A 20378-nucleotide genomic window follows, 5' to 3' on the forward strand; every position below is an offset into this window, starting at 1 on the left:
TTGCGTTGTCCGATCATCTATGTCCTCTTCGTGTCTTTGTTCATAAGATACTTAGGCCTCGTTTGGGAACAGGCTAATTTAGTAATTTTTTGGTTATTTGGCTAAAAAGGTAGGTAAAAAAAACTTGTATGGTTGGGATGAATTTTTGGTTAATTACGAAAAGATGTGCAAAAAGTAGAGAGAAAAGATAATCTTTGACTTTTTGGCATGGGTTGTTGACTTTTTGACTAATTTAATAACTTTTTAGCTAATTGACTAAAATAACTTCTTGCCAAACGAGGCATTAAGGTCGAATTCTAGTCGCTCAAACATTTGAGAGTTGAGAGAGAGAACGAAAGAAGGGAAAATAAACAAAAAAAAAATAATATTAAAAAATATCACAAAAAACACCACAAATAAACACGACAGAGGATCCGAACCCATCAAAAATTTGTACAGAGAGAGTGGGGGTGCAGTTAAAATTTGGGATCATATCCAAAGATTTGACCATATTAATACCAAATAGCATGTGATGACAAAAACATCACATCGAAAGAGATGACATGCATGTACTCTTCCCAAAAGAGCATACATCTCAAAGTGGACCAGGGATCCCCAACCCCAACCCCACCCCCCCCCCCCCCCCTTCTGATATAAAAACACACACCCCTATCTCCTCCCTCCCTCTCTCTTTCTCTCTCTCTGCCCTTTTATATCAGAGCGTCCCTTTTCTCTTCCACTATTTATTGCGCTCTCTCTCAATGATATTTGTGGTTTGAATCGCCCCATGGCATGCTTCGACATGTACTCTTCCTCCTCCTCCACCAACGGCCAAAACTCGGACCACAAAGGCCTCTCATGCGGAGCACCCATGAGCCCCAGAATCTCCTTCTCGAACGACTTCGCCGAGTCCAATCACTCTCACCATCAACAATTTATTAAGCCCAGAGAAACCCCACCGCCCTCCTCCGACTTCGAATTCTCTGTCTCCAACCATTCCATGATGAGCGCTGATGAGTTGTTTTTCAAGGGCAGGTTGTTGCCATTCAAGGATAGCTGTTCCAACCAGTTGCAGAAACCCACTACTCTCAGAGAAGAGCTGATGGTGGACGATGAAGAAGATGACCATGAGTTCTCGCTCAGGCCCCCCAAGGGCTCTACTCGTTGGAAGGGTATTCTGGGTCTCAAGAAGACCCACATTGGATCCACCAAGAAATCTGCCAAGCCTGATGGATCTATGGAGAAGAGGCCTGGTTTCGTTAGCAATAGTTCGCAGGTGAGTTTGAAAAATGGAGAGTGAACTTTACATGTTCGACGAAATGTTTCTGATAGCTAAAAATAAAAATTAATGGTTTGTTTCTTTCTTTTGGTGCTTTTGTTGTTTGCAGGAAGTGTTGAATGATGGAGGGTCAAGTTGCAGAGATGTGGAGTTTGGGATGTGACAATGATGGCATTGTTGTTCATGAGATGGATTTGTAGAGATTTGGGCCATTTTTTGGAATGGTTTCTTGTATTTTTGGAGGTGGGTTTTTTTTTTTTTTTTGGAGGGGTAATTTTGGAAGTTTTAAATTTGTGTTATTAGTGGGATGGGGTTGGGCTTATTAACTTTTTGATTCATCTCTCTCTTGTTTTTGGAGTTTTTAGTTTTACTATCTATTCTCTAATTTCTTAGAAAATTGGTGTTTTGGCTGTTTCTCTGTACAAAATGTTTGCATTTCAGGAACTTTCTATGTGATGTCGAGCACTGATATCTTTATCTGGATTCATATGTTTGAAATTATATATTTTTGATTTGGACCCATTCATCGTGTCTTCACTTTTGGAAGGTGAAAAGACTCCATTTTTTTTGGCTTGTGGGTAGATAACAAAGACAGAAGGGGTGAGGAAATCCCCTCCCCCACTCCCGTGTTTCTTTTGTTGGCCAATGTGTTTTTTTGTTTACCAAATGCTGACAATCTGTTAGACGTTTAAAAAGTTGTAAAATTAGTGAAAAATGTCCTAACATTAATTGTAAGTATTTTTTACTTTTGTTTATGTCTAGCACTGTATTTTAGCAAATGTAAATACCACAAAAAAAGTGGGTATTATATTTAAATCACCAAGGTTTTTTGTCACTAAATTTTTCTATCCCAAAACAATCACAATTATTAGATTATTATAAATATTAAAGTGTATAATCTTATTACATGATTCAATAGATATGAATGTTTCAAGATAAAATGAAGAAAATTTGAATGCAAAAGATTCCATGCCAATTCAAACAAAACTTTAATTACACATTGAGCAACAATTTCTTTAAAATAAGTTGTCACAATGTTGGGAGAAAATTATTCAATGTTTTTAGAGTAAATTCAAGTAGTAGTTTTGTTAACATGTGCCTTAAAGATGTATGTTAAGGAATGCAGTAAATAAGTATAATTACTTTTAAAAAAAACTGACATACAAGTCCAATTTTTAGATTCATTTACAAGTCTGTTTTTTCGATTCATTTTCTAAACCCAGTGATTGGTTGACAATCATCTTTTTGACATATCACTCCTCCGTTTGGGAAGTGGGTTGGCTTTTTGACTTTTTGGTTTTTTTGGCTATTTTAGCCTGGGCTAAAAAGCTTGGTTTGGGAAGGGCTTTTTGGCTTTTTAGTTTTTTTGACTTTTTTTGTGAGAGAAGAATGTAATGATTATAGGTTGGATGTGATGTTTTGTTTGTTATGGCTAAAATAGCCTATTTTGTTTTTTGTGACTAAAATAGCCAAAAAAGCCTGAAAAAGCCCTTGCCAAACACAGGCTAAGTCTAAAAAGTGGGTCTAATTTTTTTGGCCGAACACTATGCTTGGTTATCATTTTTCAAAAACACTTTTCAAAAAATTCTACTTTCCTATTTTTTGTATTTTTTTGTTTTTATTGAATTTTTTTAATATTTTGAACAATTTTTTTTAATTTTTAAACATAACTAACATAAATATACCCAAAAAGTAAAAAAAGTTGAAAAAAACCTTTAAAAAATTCACTAAATACCAAGAATACAAAAAAAAATACGAAAATTCAGTAAATTTTTTTTGTATTTATTAATTTTTAAAAATATTTTTTCACAAATTTTTTATTTTTTAGATACATCTAAGTAAGGTGCATCTAAAAAAGTAAAAAAAAATGTTTAAAATTTTAAAAATATTCACTAAAAATAAAAAAATACGAAAATCAAAAAATTCAATTTTTAAAAAATTTAATTCAAAAAACTCAAACCAAACACACTGATTCAATACTCTTACTTCAATTTGTATAGAAAGTAGGAAAAGCTTTAGGATTAATGAATTTGTTAATATATAGAGGCCAAAATACCCTCATTATATTTTTCTCAATTTCATTCATTAATTTGGCTTATATTATTTCATTTTATTATAATTATATATATTTGAATTTGCAACACATACAATGAGTATATAATTTTAAATAAAATATTTTTATTTATTTTGTTTATTATTTTTTGGAATAAATTGAAATGCATTTTTTTTTGGTTCTAATATTATAAAATTAATAGATTAAAATCTAATTGTAAGTAAAATTTATCAATCTATTTTAAAGAATTTTTTCAAGTTTTATGAGCTTCCAAATAAAGAAAATAATATTATTTTATATGATTTATAAATTTATTTTTTTATTTATAATGAAATATTAATGTTTTTTTGTTTCTTATTCAAGAGGGCACTATCATTTTATTTTGTTATATTTTTTTTATAAATAAGTCAATTTCTCAAATGTACAAAAATATCTAAGTTTTTGAAAATCATCATATTTATTCTATTTATATTTCATATTCTCTCCCGCAAGTGAATGTAATTAAGATACTTAAATACATTCTTAACAGGTACACTAGTGGTGCAGGTTAACAACACCCCATGTTTCATGTTAGTTAAGAAGTAATTAATAATCCTGTTTGGTAGAGCTGGAAAGTATTTATATCTTATGCCTAAACAGTTTATAACTTATAATTATGAACATAAGTTGATTTCTGACTTATTCTTAAAGCATCTCCTACCCCACTCAAAGAATAAGCTGATTTCTGACTTACAAAAAGCTATAAGCTATAAGTTATAAGCTAAACCAAACACATCAAAATTGCTTAAATTAAGTTGAAAGCTGAAATAAGCTGATTATAATTTCTGCCAAACAGGCACAATGTTGTTTTGGATCATTTCGAGAAAATAGTTAAAATTGAAAGTTTTTAACTTATTTTAAGTCATATTATCTTTCACATTTTTTATACATTTTTTCAAAAAAATTTCAAAAAATTAACTTTTAATCATCTTCACTAAACAACCTTTTATTTCATTTAATGCATCTTGGAATGTGTTGAAACTATTTTACCAATGATTAATTTTATGCATAGAAAATATAAATTTTTAATTATAAAATTATAAATTTAAGTGAGTGGTACTATATACACCAATTAATGTATATACTAACATATCAACTGGTGTTATAATATTATGGGTAATGCTAGGGATACAAGTTACAAATATTATGGGTAATGCTGGTGTTATTATTATGGGTAATGCTGGTGTTATTATTGACCACATTTATTATACAAGTTACAAATATCTAAAACTATACAAATGATGTCACATCATCTGTTAGTATATTAGTGTTAGGGGTGTAATTTTGGCTCGCGGTCCAAGGTGGGCCCAGCCCATTAAGGCCTGAGCCCAAGCCTAGTCTGAGGCCTTGGGCCTAGGCCTGAGCCATCGTTTTGAAACCCGGCCCGGCCCGTGGCACGCCATGGGCCCGCTCAAGTCTCGTCCAAAAGCCCGATCCGAGGCCCCGCCCCGCCCGGGCCACTCGAGACCCAGTGTTATTTTTAATAGAAAATAATAAAATTTTGGTAGAAAAAATTTAAAAAAATAAAAACATTTGTTTAGGCCCGCCCAAAGCCCGAGCCCAAGCCCAGGGGCCCAGCCCGAGGCCCAGCCACTAGCCCGCCCATAGCCTGAATACCTTTGGGCCTAGGCCTAGTTTTTTTGCCCATGGCCTGGCCCGGCCAGATTTTTGGGCGGGAGCCCGCAAGGCTTGACATAGACCGGCCCGGCTCGGCCCGAGCCCGAGCCCGGATGGGCCGGACCAAAATTACACCCTTAATTAGTGTGTACATTAATAGATACATATAACATTATTCAATTCAAATATCATTGAAATATTTAAATAGTAATAAATACATCTGATTTCACAAATATATTAAAAACAAAAAGTTACTAAAATCAAAACAAACTAATGTATCGGCTTATTTTGAGAAGTTAGTTAAAAACTATCTTCTAACTTTTAATCCATTTTTAAGTCAAATCATTTCTCATATTTAAAAAAAAATTAACTTTTAACCATCTTTTTAAAACAATCCATCATTATTAAAGTAGACATTAACAAGTGCCTCTTGTTAAGAATTAAACTTCAAATTATTAATTATTAATCTAAACAATGTTAAAACATTGAATAATAAGGGTTCGTTTGGAAAACTTTTTTAGTTTATTTTTTTGGTTTTTTGATTAATTTAATCTGGCTAAATTAGTTTTATATATGAAGAATTTTTTGACTTTTTTGTTTTGTTTTTTAGAAAAAAAATGAAATGATTATGGTTTAAATATTGTATTTAATCTTATTAATTTATTTAAGCTATTTTATCACCCAATTCACTTGGCAAATGTCCTCGTTTGGGAACCCTCCCTTTTAGTTAAAAAGTTAAAAAATTACTAAAAATTAACCAAAAAGTCAACCATCCATACCAAAAAGTCAAAGATTCTCTTTTCTCTTTACTTTTTACACATCTTTTCGTAAAAATTCAAAAAGTCATCTCAAATATACTAATTTTTTTAACTCATATTTTAACCAAATAATCAAAAAGTTACTAAATTAACATGTTTCTAAACGAGAGGCCTCTTTTGACAAGAGGTTAAAAATATTTTTTTTGGGCTATTTTTAACATCTTTTGAATTATAATACCTCTTAACCTTTTACATATTTTTTTTCAAAAAAAAAGAGTCAAAAAAATTAAAAATTTATTTTTTAACTTACTTTTTCAAAAAAAATTAACACTGTATTTAATTAGAAGATTTAGAAAATAATTTTAAAAATATATATAGTTATATTTTATTTATATTTTACTTATTTTTTTTATTTTTCTTTTTAATTTTTTTTTTAAATTTTCTAACTAAACACAAACACTGTATATAAGTACTCCGATGAGATGTACATTTGTACTAAGGCAGGCATGCGGGAAGTACTGTGCAAGAAGAGAATTAAGAGGGTGTTTTGGACGAGCGTTTGGATTTTTGAAGAGAGAGAGAGAGAGAGAGAGAGAGAGGAGAGGAATGCAGTCAGCAGTCAATGTGACAGCTAAACCACAGCTGTCCATCATATCAGAGAAACCCCCAACAGGCCCTCCCTGAGAAGTTATTCCTATTCGTTGATTATGAGGTACAGTCACGTATATTTGATTGATAAAATAAATAAATAAATAAGACTCACAATTTTGAATAGAAAAATGCTTGGGAGCACTAATTAGTGCTCCCACTAATTAGGTGGCAGTGGGTCCCGTCATTAATGATGTGATGTTTTGGTCTTGGAGTTGTATTTTTTTTTCTTTTTTTACTTTTTTTAATGCATTAGTGCTATTAGTGGCGATATTTTTAGTGGGATGAATCATTGTTGTTTTGAATAATGTTTTAGAGCACTAAATTGAGAGCTCTAGAGCATCACTAATGATGTGGCATAGTGGCCCCCACCAAAGTGATGTGATGTTTTCGCTTGAGTTTGTTTTTTTTTTTTTTTTAAGCTCATTAGAGCTATTAGTAGTCCAAAAATTAGTGGGATGAATCACTACTCCACAATTTTATAAGGGTTTGAAAAATCTAAAAAGATATGAAATTTATGATGGACTTAAATTTTGATGACATAAGTTTGTTTGGAAAAATAAATTAAAAGTTAATTTTTTTAAAAAACTGTGTGAAAAAATTTAAAAATAATGTAATTTACAAAAATCAAAAAAAATACTTTTAATTTCTTTGTAAAAAAAAGTCATAATATTCAGAATCAACCAATAATTTTTCCTCTTCTCGGCTCCTCTCATCTCCTCCCTACCCCTCCTCTACCAAGTTCCATCTCTGACACCAAAGCAAAACAAGCAATCACTATGAGAATCAGGATTCTCTCATTGCTCTCTCTTTATCTTCTTATTTGTTGGGCCACTATGCTTATTTTTTAGTTCAATTTCGATAATTTGAGTCGTTTATATTTTAAAATTTATTGAGTTTATTATACTTGTAAAACATCAAGTTGATTGGATATCAAAAACTATGTGTTCAGTTCATCGAACTAAAAATTATTTTTTTTAAAAATGATTTAAACGAGCACATACTTTCTGATATCCTATCAACTTGAATTTTTACAGGTATGATATACTCAACAAATCTTAAAATGTAAATTTTTTACACTTAGGTGCTTTGCCAAGGGTGGAAAGATTTTTTTTCATACGTGCTAATCTAACAACTAATATATGCCGATAAAAAAATATATATATTAATGGATCGAATCATCGAAATTATGCCAAAAAAATGGGCCTAATGGCTTAGAAAATAAGGAGACAAGAAGAGAGAGTAAGGAGAGGATCCTAATTCTCACTATGAATTTTTATAATATCGTTTAGGGTGTGGATTGACTTTAAATTTTTTGGTTATTTTAATTTAGGTTAAAAGCTTTGTTTTGAATGGGTTTTTTTTGACTTTTTTTACTTTTGTAAGAGAAAAAATAAAAATATTATGTTTTGAATGTGACATTTTATCTTGTTAACTTTTTAGTCTAGTTTATCATTTTGTAACTATTTTAAGCCAAACTATTCATGCCAAACACAGTCTTAATAGTTCAAGGGGTGTGGTGGACTGGTAAGAGGTTATGAACTTGAAAAGTGAGATATTCAATAAAATTAAGTTTTTTTTTAGTGATAAAAGTGAATTTTAATGATAAAAGAAAATTAAGTTTTCTAATATTTTTTTAAGTTGTTTTAGATATGATTTATTTTTAATTTTTTTACTTATTGTTTGGTTTGGCTTATTTTGGGAAGATGATAAAAAGTGACTTTTTGGCTTTTAACCAAGCTTTTGGTTTTTTTAGACAAATGATTTGAGAAGTTGGTAAAAAGTGACTTTTGACTTTTTTGATTAATATTTGTTTATGATGTCAAATCATAATAAAATGACTAAACTACCCCTATTTATTTAAAATATTTGCAATTTCACCTATGTAACACATTTTGACCAATGAGGGGTAAAATTGTAATTTCACCGTTGGCTAAAAACCAACTTCCCAAATGAAAAAAAAGCCAAAAAAAGCCAACTTTTGACTTTTGCTACTAACCAAAAAAAGTGGCTAAAAACTATGTTGCCAAAATAAGCCTTTGTATTTGAGAAACATGTTTTCAGATAAAAAGTACGAAAATTTGTTTAGTTTGATTTTTTTCAAAAGATGTTTTGAAAAATTATTTTGAGAGAGAGTTTTAGAAAAAGTGATTGATTTGATGTGTATGAGAGAGAGATTTGTTTAGAAAATTTGTAAACCAAACAAGTTTTGGAAAAAAAATTTGAAAAAATTTGTTTGGTTTGATTACTTTTGAAAACTTATTTGTAAAGAGTTTTTCTCAAAATTTTTTGAGAAATACAAACCAAACAAGGTTGATGTTTTAGAAATAAGCCATTGGACGTTCCAAAAGTGAGGGGGCAAAAAAAAAATCCTGAATTTATTTAGCGGTGATGATTCGTAGCTCAAATTCGAGGCTCGAATTTGGCTCGAATTCGTCGGAGTCGGAGTCGGAGTCGGAGGAGGAGGGAGGAGGAGGAGGAGGAGGAAGGGGGAGGGAGGGGAGGGGGCCATAAAAATGGCTGGAGGAGGAGTCGGGGCCGGAGGCGGGGCTGCGTGGAGCTGCGGCGTGCTGCGATGATTGGAGCTTCTGCAACGATTGGCGGCGTGCTACGACGGGGACGGCGGGCGGAGGCGGCGGAGGCGACAAACTCTTCGCGACGAGGACGGCGAGCGGAGGCGGGGGAGCTCCCTCTCTCCTCTTCCCCTCTGTTCCTGGTTTCAACGAAGAAGACAAAGAAGAAAAGAAGAAAAGAAAGAAAGAAAAGGAAGAAAAAGAAAGGGAAAAAAAAATAAAAATGTAAAACGACGTCGTTTTACAGATTCGAGCCAAAATTCGAGCCAATTATTCGAGCTACCAGGAATTATCCTTTATTTAGCATGAAAGTGGCGAAACGTAGGATTTGTTTGGCTTCAACTTTTTGGTTAAAAATATACAAAAGATAAAATAGGTTAAATAAGGTAATAAGACAAATAATTGTTTTGATAAAATGGTTAAAAACTGATTTTTTGACTTTTTTGATTTTTTTTTTAAAACGTTAAAAATAATATGAGAAATGATGGGACTCAAAATGGGTTAAACGTTAAAGATGGCTTTCCAAAATAGCCCAAAGTAACATTTAAAACATAATCATTTCACTTTTTCTCTTATAAAAATAAAAAAAAAAAATCAAAAAAACCAAATGAAACAAGCTTTTAATCCCATGCTAAAAAGCCAACTAAAAAAACTATTGCCAAATGACGACTTACCTGCAAGTTAATTTTCTTATACAACTTATAATAGCATGGCAAATAAGGTTCTAATTTCTTCCCCCAAAAAAAAAAAATTGCAACAAAGTTTAAATTTGTTATAAAAGTAATTATTTATAATTAAAACTTCTATTTTCTTGCAAAATTTTCATCATAATCAAATTTATGGAAGAAAATATATTTTCTTTTTATTTTATTTTTTTATTTCACTTTTTACTATTTTCACTTTTCGTAATTTATTTATTTCTAATCAAACGAAACCTTGAAATCTCAAGTTCAATATTTTTTTGAAGTCACTTATTGGGATGATAGCATATATGGTATATGGTTTGTATTATAATTGACAAATGTTAACAAATGCTCCCTATACATTGTTTTATCAAAAATGTTTTATACCCTCACTGGGGGTTGACCCCCAGTTAGGCAGAGGCCCGTGATTGGGCGAAAAAAAATTGTTTTTTTTTTTTTTGGTTGTCAGCCAGTGGGGCCGCGCCACCTCACTGGGGGTGCGACCCTCACTGGGGGTATTTAGCAGGGCTCTTGTTTTATATTGAGAAGTGTATAAACGTGTCTTGAAAATATGTGAAAATGTTAAAACATGTATTGATTTCGGTAAAAATTATTGAATTTAGTGAAAAGTGTCTTATATTCTTAAATTTTTTGGTCATTAATTAGTACTCTATGGACACTTATTAACAAAACTCTTATAATTTTAATCAGCATGCTTGGTTAGAGTTTTCCAAAAACTCTTTTCAGAAAATTCTACTTTTTTATTTTTCGTATTTTTTTGTTTTTACTGAATTTTTTTAATATTTTAAGAATTTTTTTTTTTACTTTTTAGACATACCTAACATAAATATACCTAAAAAGTAAAAAAATTGTGAAAGAAACCTTTTAAAAATTCACTAAATACCAAAAATATAAAAAAAAAATACGAGAATTCCATACATATTTTGTATTTTTATGTATTTATTAATTTTTTAAAATATTTTTTTTACAATTTTTTTACTTTTTAGATACATCTAAGTCAGGTGCATCTAAAAAAATAAAAAAATATATTTAAAATTTTAAAAATATTCACTAAAAACAAAAAAATACGAAAATCAAAAAACTCAATTTTCAAAAAATTTAATCCAAAAAATTCAAACCAAACACACTGAATATAATTATATTGATTTTTCTTATGATTCGAATTTAGAAAGAAATACCATAAGTATTATAATTTTAATATAATTATATTGATTTTTCATATAATTATTTCTGTCAATAAAGTTAAAAAGAGATGAATTTTGCACATAATCTCACTGTTATGTTACTGAAAAATTAATTTTGCTATATCTCAAACAAATACCTAGTTTTTTCCCAACAAGATGTGAAAGACGCACTCGTATGTCTGATTAATAAATAAATAAAGCGATAATGCGGTGTGAAACTCTATTTTGTGATGAAAATTTGGTTGATGGTTCAATAATAAGATTTAAGAGTTCGAACTAACACATGTTAGCTGATAAATAACTCTATGATTTTATCGTCTTTGTTGTAGCAAAGGAGCTGTTTGAACAGTTAGTAACAAAAATAAGTAAATGAAAACAACCTTAAAACACTGTTAATAAGATATACAAAATGTCAAAATATTTATAATTGAAATATACTTTTCACATATTTTAAAATAATTTTATATTTTTGTAGACAAATATTAACAAGTGTCCTCATTGACATTATTTAATGTTGAGATTTTATGTATAAATATATGTAGTCTTTTTCTTATACCTTCAACATATTTATTCGCAAGATCTATATTTTACATATTTTAATATATTTCGTACATATTTTTTAGTATTCGGAACAGCTGCCGTGAGAACTACTTTTCAGCATTTTTTATATATATAAAAAATAAAAAGAGAGGAAGAAATTGCATTGCATGTGCCGCCCTTAGTCATTAGCAATAAAACAAGTTTATGATATTTGAATTGAAAATTGAATCTTGATCCATATAGATACGGTCAACGTCTGAGTCCTACTACGTTCATGCTATAAATAAGTCACTGTTCGTCTCTTAATATTCAAGAACCAAAATGATGGGGACTCACATGCTTTCCTCATCAGATCAGACAACCACTACAAAACAAATAAAAATAAAATCAGACAACCACTAATGTAATTATTCAGAAAATAAAGTCACAACAAGAAGCACTCCCAATTTTATTTTTGATTTTGAGACTAATCTTCTCAGTCTACTATGAAATTTTCTGTCCTATATCGCACCAAGGTAATTATCAAAACCTTCGGAGTGGCCCGATGAATGTTAAATGAAATTTTTTTTTTGGTTCACCACCATTTGAAATTTGAATCCAAAATTTGAGTCATAGCAATCTTTCCCATCAATATTTTAATTATGTAATTAATTTCAATGTTGCTAGACTTATTGCAAATTTAAATCAAATATGAGACAAAATGAAATCAGTTGATATATCCTCTTACCAGACAACATATTTGAGTTTTAAATTTGATGATTCCGATTTTTCATCCCTTTTAAGTTAGAAATATATATTGAGTACTATCGAATGGTTAATTCAGTGGGTAAGTACTCAGATTTTTCAATTCTCTTGGGTTCGAGTCTCGATAGGGATTAAACTTACTCTTCAGCTACCAAAACATGGGGTGGAATTTCTTGCAGATTATTATGTGGTACTGAGAGGCGATGTTCCATGGTAGATTCAAAAAAAGAAAAATCAAAGCACCATATTTTGAAGTTCATTTGAAATAGAGTAAAATGTCTTATGGTAAATGCAATTTATGGTTGAACCCCGGCCATGGGATTGGGATTGGTATTGCCAGCTGCAGTTTTCCAAAAATGGGGTAGGCAACAAACCAGCTCAACCTGACAAAGTTTTCATCAAATTAGAGCTGAAAATTGTCTTGAAGGAGATAAATAATAAAGATCAACAATCAAGAATGCAATCCAGTTCAATGGTGGGATGATATTCTAAACATATCACAGATCCACCTGACACGGGACCAGTACTAGTAATAATAATGATTCCCAGTATTAGCTTTTGCTGTAGCTTGGTTGTTCAAATTCAATAGAACCCATCGAAACCATCATAGTTCCTGGCAGAGACACACTCACATGATGAACACACAACATCACATAACAAACAAATTGTGAAATTGAGTTTCAAAATGAATCAAAATTCATCAGGTGGACTCTCATTGCCAGGTGGAAAAGGTATTCCATCCATCACGATGATTTTGTCAGGAATCCGTAACGCCTTACTCGAATAAGTGAGACAAAAAATAGAGAAGAGCAAGCACTCACAAGCAATGTAAATAAAACTGTTCACCTGCAAAGACGGATCCAAAATTTTAACATAAAAGGCCGAAGTATGAAATACATGACATAAAAAATGAAAAATAAATTAAAATATGTTATCGTGTATCAATACCATATTGAGTTATATAAAAAACTACCTATAACATATATAAATAAAAAGTTCATATAGAATGATGTGAATCAGTAAAGACCTTTCATTTTAAAATAAAATACTCATACAGATAAATTTTATTTACAAAAATAACATTGTCAAAATATTCTTATGGTATCTTTTGTATGAATAAAATTTTTCATAAAATAATCTCTTTATTAAGTTTAAACATCTTAATTTGTATTCGACATTCGTTTATGCCATTAAAATATCTATAAATTATAAAATTTAAAAGTGATAACATACATAACTGCCCCTCTCAACTACATTTATGTAGAATTAGAGCAACAAATCAACTGTTAAAAAAAAAAAAAAAAAAAAAAAAAATTTACACTTATTTGAAATTAGGAATGGAATAGTGAGCATTTAGTACTTGCTAGAATACACACTCACAGGAATCATTAACCAATAAACACTAGGATTCGTTTGGAATGTGGGTTGACTTTTTGACGTTTTTAACTTAGAGCTAAACAACCTCATTTGGGATAGACTTTTTGATTTTCGTGAGAGAAAAAATGAAATAATTATAATTTAGATGTGATGTTTTGTCTTATTGGAGTAAAAAACTTATTTTGCCTTTTTATAACTAAAATAGTCAAAAAGTCAAAAAGCTTGACATGCCAAATGAAGGCTAAATTGATCTGAAATTTGTATCCTGACAAGTACAGGTTCTATATCACGTTTTAAAGTTATAGCATTGTTTTTTAATATAAGATCATCAAAAGGTTAACATCATACACCTGATAGCCTTATCACTACATTGTTACTATCAAACATAGTTTAGCCCCCTAAATTTCCTGTCACACATGGGCATTACCTAGGATACAAAAACACGAGTAAATGCTTTGGAAGATTCCAAAAATATATTACCATGGAGCATCAACCTCTTTCTGGAACTTGTGTTCATAGCTCTCCGCCTTCGATTTCAAAGCCTTGACATCAACGCCAAGCTTTTCAGAAGCCGCTTTCAATTCAACAAGCTTAGCTTCAAGATTTCTTATCTCATATTCTGCTCTATCCCTTTCAGTTTCTGCCTCCATGTACTGCCTAGTGTCGAGGGCACCTTCTGATTCAAAGGCCATGCTAAGAAGGTGGCACACACGAGCACGTAAAAACCCAACATCCATCCCCATAAGCTCAAAAGATTTCAAGGTCTTCTCCCAAATTGCAAATTCATCCCGCGAAGTCGTGAGCTTGCACGCTCGTATGTCGTTGGCTATGTTGACAGTTTCACAAATAATACCGGCAACCAACTTACAGTTAAGGCCCTGGATAAGGCGAGCATGAATAAATGTGTTTTTGCTGTGGCAGAGCTCATAGTAGTTGACCCGTGTATGTTCTGGAAGCTCGGAATCTATGCAGAAGCCATCAAACAGAATGGTGAAGTCATCGAAGCTTTTGATGTCTCTGAACTGAGTAGCAGAACCAGAGGATTTGGGACCTACAAGAACTTCTGAACCAACATCTTCACTGTCATTTTCAAATTGCTCCACAGGTTGTATGGGTTTTGGAACTGATTTCCGAACAGTTGTCTTCTTGTTCTTCTTTTGGACTAGGGCTAATGGAAGAGACTTTGTACGCTTCCTCTTCTTGTTATTTAGGGCTATTCCTCCGTTCGCTGAATCATCTTTTCCTGAGTTCCAACATTTATGGAAAACCATCAAGTCATTAAACAATTGCAATCAAATAATAAATCTTTGTCCATGCAAATCTATTATTGGTCTGCGAAATAGAGATATAAATCAACTAACCTGAATCATTTTGTTTCGTAAGAGCATCCAGATTTAGAAGGCTAAGGGCACCATCAACCTCAGTCAAATCATTGGCCCTTACTATGTACACCTACAAAAGGCGAGTCAGAATGTATAGTCTTTATGGTGAAAACAGTTGGTTAACGATTAAATTAAACATTGGTAACAAAAAATATAATTTAAACCAACCACACAAGGACAAATGACCTCCTGCTTTCCATCAGAAATCAACAAACAAGGTAAGAAGGTTTCCACAAGAAAGACAACTGCCTGATTTTCAACATTTGTTTAGCGTCTAACCGTCACAAAAGACCTCCATTAACAATGCATCTCCAGTGCCCTCCATTAATTCCTTTTTGTTTTCAACCAGTATTCACACATATCCAGTATCTATGTCTCTGTATATACGATCTCAAATCTAGCAACTATTTGATCAACTATCTTACAATTAGGATCCCTCTTTTTGTTCATCTAGTTCTCCTACAACCGTGAAACACTGTTACATCAAGCATGATACACTCATCAGTTACTGAGAAAACTAGCCAAGCCTAACCTTTTCATACATCTCAAATTCTCAATATGAGTTAGAGGTGGTTTGAGATTCCTACTGTGAGTTTCATATTGGAGATTCTATATAAAACCAACTCGTAAACTAGTTCTTTGAGTTTTGGTCTCTTTAAAGCCACCTCCCTTGACATTAGTCTATTTATTTTATTTGCCTTTTTCTCCTCCTGCTCACTGGCTGGGTTATTACAAAATGTACATACAGTTTGATCATATCTCTTAAATTCTGAAGTGTTTTCTGAATACAATAAAAAACTATGAACCTAGATTTGCAAGCATATAACAAATTTGAAGTAACAAATCCTAGAATGTAGTCAACTATTCACTAGTTGTTCATCTATCAAAGACAAAATATATATATATATATACGGTGAACAAATAATCAATAAAAGGAAACATAATTCCAGATGTTACCTTAAATTTGTTGGATTCAACTAACTGAAAGATTAAAACATCTCCCTCAAGCAATTTGTGTCCAACTGCAAACTTTCTCCACCCTGCACTAAGTCCTGGCTTTTCTGCAATGAATTTCAGTTCAAATTGTTCCCCGCTTTCATCTTCCAAAGTAAATGTAGTATCATTTCTTGGTAGGTGCAATTTGCAGAAAGGAACAGGAAGCCCCTGTCAACCAAAGAATTGGTCAGATGAAAACTCTCGGGCGTGAACACTATTGTTATAAGAATTCAAATTCAAATTCAAATGTTTATGACTTGTGGTTACCATCCAAAAACAACTGGCAACATGTGATCTAACCAATAATTTTGTAAAGCTAGGAAATTCAGATCCCAAACTCGACTGGACCTCCTCTGCTCGAATCATTGTAGGTGTCTTAACTTGGACAGGACTATGTAAGCCATAAGTCGCAGTCTTTCGTCGCTTACAGCTTCAACAACAGTCCCAAATTCATTATTGTCATAATCTGTATCTAAAACATGTTGAAAGAAAAAATTAAGGAAATTTTAGATATTTAACTGACCTCATGGACTTCCTTGCATGACCAACTACAACCTGTTTAAGAAATTATAATTTTTACTGTTATTTTTGCACTCCATAACTAATCAAGAAATAAGAATCATGTTATGAGGTAATCATAATCTTATTAAATTGCAAAAATTGAAGTAAGGTTAAGATTGTTTCGCAATGTGTAAGCAATCCACTAAATTCACTTGAGAGAGACTTTGGAGATTCCGGTTCATGCCATGAGGAAACATATGGTACCATGTGGTTCAACCAAATATAGGGCCTTGGTTAGAATAGATTAGTGAAACAGGACTCGTGAGGGGGTCTACTGAAATAATTGAGGCACAGTTGTGTTCATAACTTGTCATATGCAAGTTGGCTATGCATTAACAACAAAAAACAGAAAGCATTACTCTCATAATCCTAAAGGTTTATGGGGCTTGTTTGATTCACTCCATCAATCTTGGAGATTTTGGAGCCCTTATTAGTTTGGTTTATTAAAACATGGTCTGCCAAACGGTATCGTGTTTTGGGCAACTATAGGACTGCCTAAGGAAGGGTTTTCAAAGTGAATTGTCAAGTATAAGGGGTCCCAAAGTGAGAAATGGCTGCAAACAGTGAAGCAACCTAGAATGATACTTGCTGCAAAAAGTGCCACAATGTGCCAATTGCTCCACCTGTAGTCTATGCCAAAGTTACCAAGAGTGAACCAATTGAGACTAGCCCAGCCCCATTGGTCAGAATCTAAACATCAAAAGGAGATTAAGGGTTTGAGATTTGCCTCCCTCTGCCCCTACTAAAAACAAAACTACCTAGAATGAGAGACACCAAATGTGGAAGCTTGAAAATCAAAATGACGGTCTTTATGGAAAATTCTAAGGTAAATCCCAGTGTACCACATGTAGACTAGTGTTCCGAATTAATGAGGAACCACAAAACAGACTAGAGTATATCATCATTGTTTCTCAACTACTTGACAAGGATTGTCAACAAGTAATTTTTGTATGCGGATAGGTATATGCCATTGTCTCAGCCATCAAATTTCCTACCAAGTCATTGGTTGAAAACATAATAATACTCTAGCACCACTAAATAAGTACACCTTGTTCTTTATAACCCTAGAGGGTTGCAACTTGAAGGGATTTTTGTTACTTTCCTTTCTTTGATTGTCCTTTTTTATGTTATAAGGCTTAAGCAGCCAAAAACTAAGGTATAACAAAAGCAAATCTCAAGCTCAGTCAGCTTTCAATAATGGCACTGTTTGATAGGGCTTATTGCCTGCTTATTTCAGCTTTTAGCTTAATTTAAGTTATTTTTATGTGTTTGGTTCAGCTTAACAATACAATTTATAACTTTTTGTAAGTCAAAAATCAACTTATTCTTGGAGTGGGGAGGAGAAACTTAATTCATAAGTTAAAAACCAGCTTATGTTCACAGTCATAAGTTAGCTATTAAGCTATAAGTTATAAGCTACTACACTATAAGTGGGAATCTACCAAATGGGCCAATATAAGGGAAACAGTGGGCATAAACTAGTTATTAACAGCTAAAAAGAATAGGGAGAGAAACAGAGTAGGTGCAAAAAGAAGTAGGGAGCTAGGTAAAAAACGGAAATCTCACAGGGTTTGGTTTGGAGACAGAAGCCTTGTTCTTCATCATCATCTTCTTCTGGACCAGAACATAAAAAAAGTCATCGTTCAGCTCCTTGGGCTTCTTCTTTCGCTTACCCTGAGAAAAATGAACCAGATCTAACTGTTTTACAAAACCCAATTACCAGAACAGAGATGAATTATAGACATGAGAGAGAGAGAGAGAGAGAGAGAGAGAGAGAGAGAGAGAGAGAGAAACCGTGGAGAGAGGGGAGGGAGTGGAGGGTTGGAGGAGGGTACGAGAGGTGGAGTTAGACAACTGGGCCAGAGTCAAATTGTCTTCCGCAGATCTCATGCTATGCTCTGAAACAACTTCCTTCTTCACTTCCTGGTGATCATGAGCACCATCATCAACATCATCATCATCATGATTGTTGTTACTAGTAGTAGTATTATGAAGATCGATGGCTTTACTTTGATGCTTATGAGGCAACCTTATCTTCATCTTTGACCCAACAACAACAACAAGCCCTTCCTTCGCAGATTCACTCCTCATAATAGTCAATCACATACATACCCAGAAAGCTAAAGAGGTATCTCGCGCTCGGAGAGAGCTTTCGGAAGGAAAAGAGAAGAGGTTTCGTTCCGGTGATGTGTGTGGGGCACACAAAAGTGGCCGTTGAACGGTTGAAAAAGAGCGCACCCAATGTTAGGGCCTTGGTCGCACCCTCACTCCATTCCACCCCCACCCCCACGCCCACGCCCACTCACACTCACACGCACAAACGACATCATTTTCATTAAGGCATGGTTTGGAGAGTGGTTTTGGCTTTTTGGTTTTTTTTATTTTTTTAATTATTTTAAGATTATTTTGGGAAGATAATTATAATTAATTTTTTAGTTAAAAGTTGATTATAATCAGTTTTTTATGAGAAAGAAGTGAGTTATAATATGGGAAGTGGATTATAACCCACTTCCCAAAAGACCTTAGTGATTTGAGAAGAACTTTTGTCATTTTTGATTTTTTTTAAAGAGAAAGAATGTAATGATTATAAATTGAATGTGATGTTTTGTTTTATTTGATTAAAAAGTCTATTTTATTTTTTGTGACTATTTTAGCTAAAAAAAAAAAAAAAAACCTATGACCCAACTTCCCAAATCATGCCTAATTAATTAGGGTTGGTTTGGAAAGTGGATTGATTTTTTAATTTTTGATTTTTTTAGTTATTTTAGTTTGGGATTAAAAAATTTAATTTGAGAAAGACTTTTGACTTTCTTGTGAGAATAAAAATGTAATGATTATGAATTAGATGTAATATTTTATCTTATTGAATTAAAAAATTTATTTTATTTTTTGCGACTAAAATAATCGGGAAAAAATAATCCAAATTTGGCTTCCCAAACGAAGCCTTAATGGGCTTCTCTTTTTTCCACAGATTGCCACCTGGTGTACACGTGTCTGTTTGCACTCAGTCACTAATACGTATTACATACGATTCAATTCGCAATAGTTTGGTCGTACGTTGCTATATAAGATTTTGAGAAGCGGGTTAGTTTTTTAATTTTTTAATTTTTTTAATTATTTTAATTTGAAGGTTAAAAAGGTTGATTTGTGAATGATTTTTGACTTTTTTAAATTTTTTAACTTTTTTTTTGTGAAAGAAAGAATGTAATGATTATGAATTGGATAGAATGGTTTATCTTATTGGGCTAAAAAGTCTATTTTGTTTTTTGTGGCTATTTTAGCCCAAAAAAACTCCAAACCTCTCTTCCCAAACGGAGCCTAAGTGGTGTTTTGAAAAGTTTGTAAAAAGTTAATTTTTTAATTTTTTTAGTCTATTTTATCTTTTTATGAATAAAAAATGTGAAAAGTAATGTGACTTAAAATAGATAAAAAACTACAAACTAGCTTTTCCTTTTCCTTTCCAAAACACCCCTAAATTACTTTGTAATTTTGAAATATATGGGCTAACTATTTTTTTTTTTAAATGTTTAAGCTTCTTAATAACATTCTCATAATTTTATTTCTAGTGATGTAAAATGATAGGTGTTAATCTTTATTTATCACATACTCAATTATAATTATAATTATATGGATTCTACGCCCTTACTACATCATTAAAGATGCGTGATAACATGGGAGATTTTGCAAAACTCTTTTTAAAAAATATAAGTTAAAAACAATCATTTCACTTTTAAATAATTAGGTAGTATTTGGTAGAGTTTTAAAATTATAATTTGATAATAGAATTATATTTTGAATTTGTGAGTTTCGAAATTATTATTTAAAAGGAAAAAATTTGTTTGTTTATGAGTTTTGAAAAGAGTTTTGAATTGAATTTTGAATTGAGTTTTAAATTTTTGATGTGACATATGAAATGAAAAAAGTTGTTTGGTTATGAGTTTTGA

General features: G+C 31.9%; 2 protein-coding genes across 2 annotated transcripts; one reads left to right on the forward strand and one right to left on the reverse strand.

Moving 5' to 3' along the window:
- Positions 1-602: 602 nt before the first annotated feature.
- On the forward strand, positions 603-1747 carry LOC114305475 (membrane-associated kinase regulator-like protein). Its single transcript, XM_028250571.2, has 2 exons — positions 603-1255; positions 1368-1747. Exons 1-2 carry the CDS (start codon positions 767-769, stop codon positions 1419-1421), a joined length of 543 nt encoding a protein of 180 aa, XP_028106372.1. The 5' UTR covers positions 603-766; the 3' UTR covers positions 1422-1747.
- Positions 1748-11239: 9492 nt separating this feature from the next.
- On the reverse strand, positions 11240-18755 carry LOC114305482 (B3 domain-containing protein Os01g0234100). Its single transcript, XM_028250575.2, has 8 exons — positions 18229-18755; positions 18001-18108; positions 16397-16428; positions 16141-16303; positions 15835-16041; positions 14857-14947; positions 13976-14738; positions 11240-12964 (listed from the first exon to the last, which is right to left on the reverse strand). The coding sequence occupies exons 1-8, from the start codon at positions 18523-18525 to the stop codon at positions 12961-12963; spliced, it is 1665 nt and encodes a 554-aa protein (XP_028106376.2). The 5' UTR covers positions 18526-18755; the 3' UTR covers positions 11240-12960.
- Between the last annotated feature and the right edge of the window lie 1623 nt (positions 18756-20378).

This window comes from Camellia sinensis, chromosome 1 (assembly GCF_055761805.1).
Source record: "Camellia sinensis isolate YWXY chromosome 1, ASM5576180v1, whole genome shotgun sequence".
Classification (NCBI taxonomy): Eukaryota; Viridiplantae; Streptophyta; class Magnoliopsida; order Ericales; family Theaceae; genus Camellia; species Camellia sinensis.

What these genes read in the sequence shown, in the direction of transcription:
- LOC114305475 (XM_028250571.2), top strand. Translation starts at nt 767, where the DNA reads ATGGCATGCTTCGACATGTACTCTTCCTCCTCCTCCACCAACGGCCAA. An exon ending in TCGTTAGCAATAGTTCGCAG is followed by an intron (nt 1,256 to 1,367) that starts GTGAGTTTGAAA and finishes TGTTGTTTGCAG; the next exon opens with GAAGTGTTGAATGATGGAGG.
- LOC114305482 (XM_028250575.2), bottom strand. Translation starts at nt 18,525, where the DNA reads ATGAGGAGTGAATCTGCGAAGGAAGGGCTTGTTGTTGTTGTTGGGTCA. An exon ending in CTCCCTCCCCTCTCTCCACG is followed by an intron (nt 18,109 to 18,228) that starts GTTTCTCTCTCT and finishes CATTTTTCTCAG; the next exon opens with GGTAAGCGAAAGAAGAAGCC. An exon ending in CATGCAAGGAAGTCCATGAG is followed by an intron (nt 16,304 to 16,396) that starts GTCAGTTAAATA and finishes CTGTTGTTGAAG; the next exon opens with CTGTAAGCGACGAAAGACTG.